Genomic DNA, 3,975 nt, shown 5'->3' with positions numbered 1-3,975 from the left:
TTCTAATAAGTTGTTTAATAGTTGGCATGTTGAATCATACACATAATGGGCTGGTTTAGATCGATCCTAACCAAATAATTATGAATAATTTTTATATTAATGGATTCATAGAATATTGTATTAAATCTGTTACGAAGATAAAATCTTAAATTGTATATTTGCGTGAAATCCTTCTTATTTTTTATTCAACCGCTACAAGATCAACAAGTCCGTGAGCTTGGGCTTCTGTTGCTGACATAAAAACATCTCTTTCCATGTCTTCAGAACGGTGAAATAAACGGGTTCTTAGTTTTATAACTTCATCATATTTACTCATTCTCAGTCAATCACTCTTGCAGGAACTGAAACCAAACTGAAACTGAGAAAAGGAACAATAATTAGATTTTGTTCTTTTGGTATAGGTTTAGTTAAGATGGCGCCAAATGCCAGTGTCGCAAGTTCATGTCCCGCACCCATGCACGCAACCTCGAATGGGGTGTTCCAGGGTGATAATCCTCTCGATTACGCGCTCCCTCTTGCCATCTTACAAATACTTCTTGTGGTTGTAGTTACACGAGTTCTTGCTTTTCTTCTCCGCCCCTTACGACAGCCTCGTGTCATCGCGGAGATTGTTGTGAGTTACCCTTTTTTTTTTTTTATAACTTTTCTATTCTTCCTTATGTCCAACAAATGTAGGTTTTGATCAAGAATTTTGAAAGAATATGTTGTCAGGGTTTTGCTCTTATGGAAATTTAATAGTGTTGAATTTTATTGTTATTTTTTCAGGGAGGAATCTTGCTTGGCCCTTCAGCTCTCGGTCGCATCGCGAGCTATCGGAATGCCATATTCCCAGCCAAAAGTCTAACAGTGTTGGATACATTGGCCAATCTTGGCCTTCTCTTCTTTATGTTCCTTGTGGGCCTTGAGTTAGATCTTAAGGCTCTCCATCGGACTGGAAAGAAAGCTTTTAGTATAGCTCTTGCAGGGATTAGTCTGCCTTTCATATTAGGCATTGGTACATCGTTCGCGCTCCGAGCAACAATTTCCAAAGGTGTACAAGGACCCGCGTTTCTTGTGTTCATGGGAGTGGCTCTTTCAATAACTGCTTTCCCTGTCTTGGCCCGTATTCTGGCTGAGCTCAAGCTTTTAACCACCGATGTTGGTCGAATGGCGATGTCTGCAGCGGCTGTAAATGACGTCGCTGCTTGGATCCTTCTTGCTCTTGCCATTGCCCTCTCGGGTGACAAAAGTTCACCCCTCGTGTCGTTATGGGTTTTCTTGTGTGGCTCTGCTTTCGTTTTGTGTTGCGCATTTGGCGTCCCGCCCATATTCAAATGGATGGCGCAGCGCTGTCCCAAGGACGAGCCAGTGAAAGAATTGTATGTATGTGCCACACTAGCTACAGTTTTGGCAGCTGGGTTTGTTACTGATGCCATCGGAATTCATGCCCTTTTCGGTGCGTTTGTGATCGGGGTTCTTGTTCCAAAGGAAGGGGCTTTTGCAGGCGCTATGGTGGAAAAGGTTGAGGATCTTGTGTCTGGCCTCTTCCTTCCATTGTACTTCGTGTCGAGTGGATTGAAGACCGATATAGCAACGATCAGTGGGGCTCAGTCATGGGGCCTCCTTGTCTTAGTCATTATAACAGCTTGCTTTGGAAAGGTTGTTGGTACTGTGGCCGTTTCGCTCTTCTCCAAAGTGCCATTACAGGAGTCTCTGGCTCTGGGCTTTCTTATGAATACTAAAGGATTAGTGGAACTCATTGTCCTCAATATTGGGAAAGACAGAAAGGTAGAACTTACAGCCTATTAATGATCATCTTCATCTGTAGTTTAGTTTTTATTTGATATGTGAGTTTGGTGCTAAAATTGCTTGACATTTATATTTCAGGTGCTCAATGATCAAACTTTTGCCATCATGGTTTTGATGGCGGTTTTTACAACCTTCATCACGACTCCTTTAGTGATGGCAGTATACAAGCCAACTAAAAGATCCAAAAACTATTACAAGGATAGATCTATTGGGAAGAAAGGGACGAATACCGAGCTCCGCATCTTGGCATGTTTTTACAGCATAAGAAATATCCCCACCATGATCAATCTCATCGAGGCTTCCCGTGGGACTGAAAAGAAGGAGCGGCTTTGCGTCTATGCAATGCATCTTATGGAGCTCACGGAAAGGTCCTCCGCAATTCAAATGGTTCAGAAGGCAAGAAAAAATGGGCTGCCCTTTTGGAATAAGGAGAGTCAGTCAAACTCTGACCAAATTGTTGTTGCGTTTGAGGCCTTCCAACAGCTGAGCCAAGTCTCCATCCGTCCAATGACAGCAATCTCAGCAATGTCCGAGATGCACGAAGACATCTGCATGAGCGCTGAGAGGAAAAGGGCAGCAATGATAATCCTTGTATTTCACAAGCACCAGAGGTTGGATGGCGCATTGGAGACAACTCGTGCCGAGTTTCGAGGAGTCAATAAGAAGGTTCTCGAGCAGGCTCCATGCTCAGTTGGGATATTGGTTGACAGAGGACTTGGTGGAACCACACATATATCTGCCAGCCATGTTTCTTCAAACATAACAATCCTATTCTTTGGTGGTCATGATGATTGTGAAGCACTTGCTTTCGGAATGCGAATGGCTGAGCACCCTGGCATCAGTTTAAATGTCATTCACTTATTGCCATGTCCGACAATGACGACAAAGGCTAAAGCAATAGTCACAGTGGATAACCAAGATAGTGACTCTAACATTTCATTTGAACCACAGGATGAGAATGCACTTGCTGAATTGAAGCAAAAGCTTTCAGCCAACGGTTCGATCAAATACCAGGTGAAACGAGTGGAGAATTATTCCCAATCAGTTGCGGCAATAAAGGAGTTCAGTGGATGCAATTTGTTTTTGGTTGGGAGAAATCCAGAAGGTGTAGTGGCTAAGGCTTTTAGTGTGAAGAGTGAATGTCCTGAACTTGGCCCTGTTGGGAACTTGTTGACTTCTGCAGATTTCACAACTACAGCATCTGTTTTGGTGGTGCAACAACATCAGGGTCAAACAGTTCCTTCTCCACTATGATCTGCTTCATCAAAAGTTTGAAGACTTGAAGTGTTGCCCGATAATAATGTGGATTTGGAAACCAAGTAATCAGCTCTATCATGATAATTTTGATTGTGTTAATTTTTGTATGTACAGCAAGCGCACCATGATGTCAAATTCGATTATAACAAGAATAAAAATAAGTTATCTGATTTTGCTCTGTAATTTATCGTTTTCTTTTGAGTTGGTCTTTTGTTAATGTTATATACATTATACAAGTGGAAAAAAAATAATAATAATTCAATATCGCTTGTCAACTCTATTTTACTTGTTTATACAAACTGGTTTTTGGATTCTTATATTTACTGGTTTAACGACTATAGGCAACATTCAAGAGTCGCAGATGCTGGCAACGAAACAAACACTTGATCATCTGACTAAAATAATGTGGTCTCAAATTTTTTTTTTGGTCGAATAGATCGCCGGTGTTGCCGATACAAGGATGAATATTTTTGTTATGTTTTGCAAATTTCTAAAATGTATAATAGTTTAGTTTTAATTTAGAACTTGTGCATCCCTTCTAATAACGACTTTTTACTTAAGATCGACTTGTGCTTAGTTGCGTTGTAATGTATTTTTATTTCGGACTGATTATGCTCACTTTTTTCTTCAGTAACCTATTATTAGCTTCTAATTTTAATAAACAGTATCAAATATTTAAATATTATTATTATAAAAAAGTCAAAACAAATATGTATTTCAATCATGAAAATTATTTTTTTTAAAATAATTTTATAGCAGTTTTAAATAATCAATACAATGAACTTTTTCTTTCATGTAAACAAGAAAAGAAAAAATCTAATCCGAAGAAAATTTTCCATAACTTCTGTTTGCATTCAACCATGACCAAAACACCGCGACGAATATTTTCCACGGTAAAGAGGTTTTTTTTTTTTAAGTAGTGGCTAAATA

At 39.6% G+C, this 3,975-nt stretch overlaps 1 protein-coding gene across 1 annotated transcript in view; it reads left to right on the top strand.

Annotated features, from left to right (window-relative positions):
• Window positions 1–3,076, top strand: part of LOC21384772 (cation/H(+) antiporter 18) — a 6,038-nt gene extending 2,962 nt beyond the window's left edge. The window contains exons 2-4 of the mRNA XM_010098154.2: window positions 402–613; window positions 766–1,767; window positions 1,867–3,076. Of these exons, the coding sequence (XP_010096456.1) occupies window positions 413–613; window positions 766–1,767; window positions 1,867–3,042 (2,379 nt within the window). The 5' untranslated portion in view covers window positions 402–412 and the 3' untranslated portion in view covers window positions 3,043–3,076. The remainder of the gene's footprint in view (window positions 1–401; window positions 614–765; window positions 1,768–1,866) is intronic.
• The last annotated feature ends 899 nt before the right edge of the window (window positions 3,077–3,975 follow it).

The sequence above is a fragment of the Morus notabilis genome, unplaced genomic scaffold (assembly GCF_000414095.1).
Source record: "Morus notabilis unplaced genomic scaffold, ASM41409v2 Scaffold2348, whole genome shotgun sequence".
Taxonomy (NCBI): domain Eukaryota; kingdom Viridiplantae; phylum Streptophyta; class Magnoliopsida; order Rosales; family Moraceae; genus Morus; species Morus notabilis.
The sequence above is the reverse complement of the archived record's forward strand: the minus strand, read 5'-3'. Positions and strand labels throughout refer to the sequence as shown.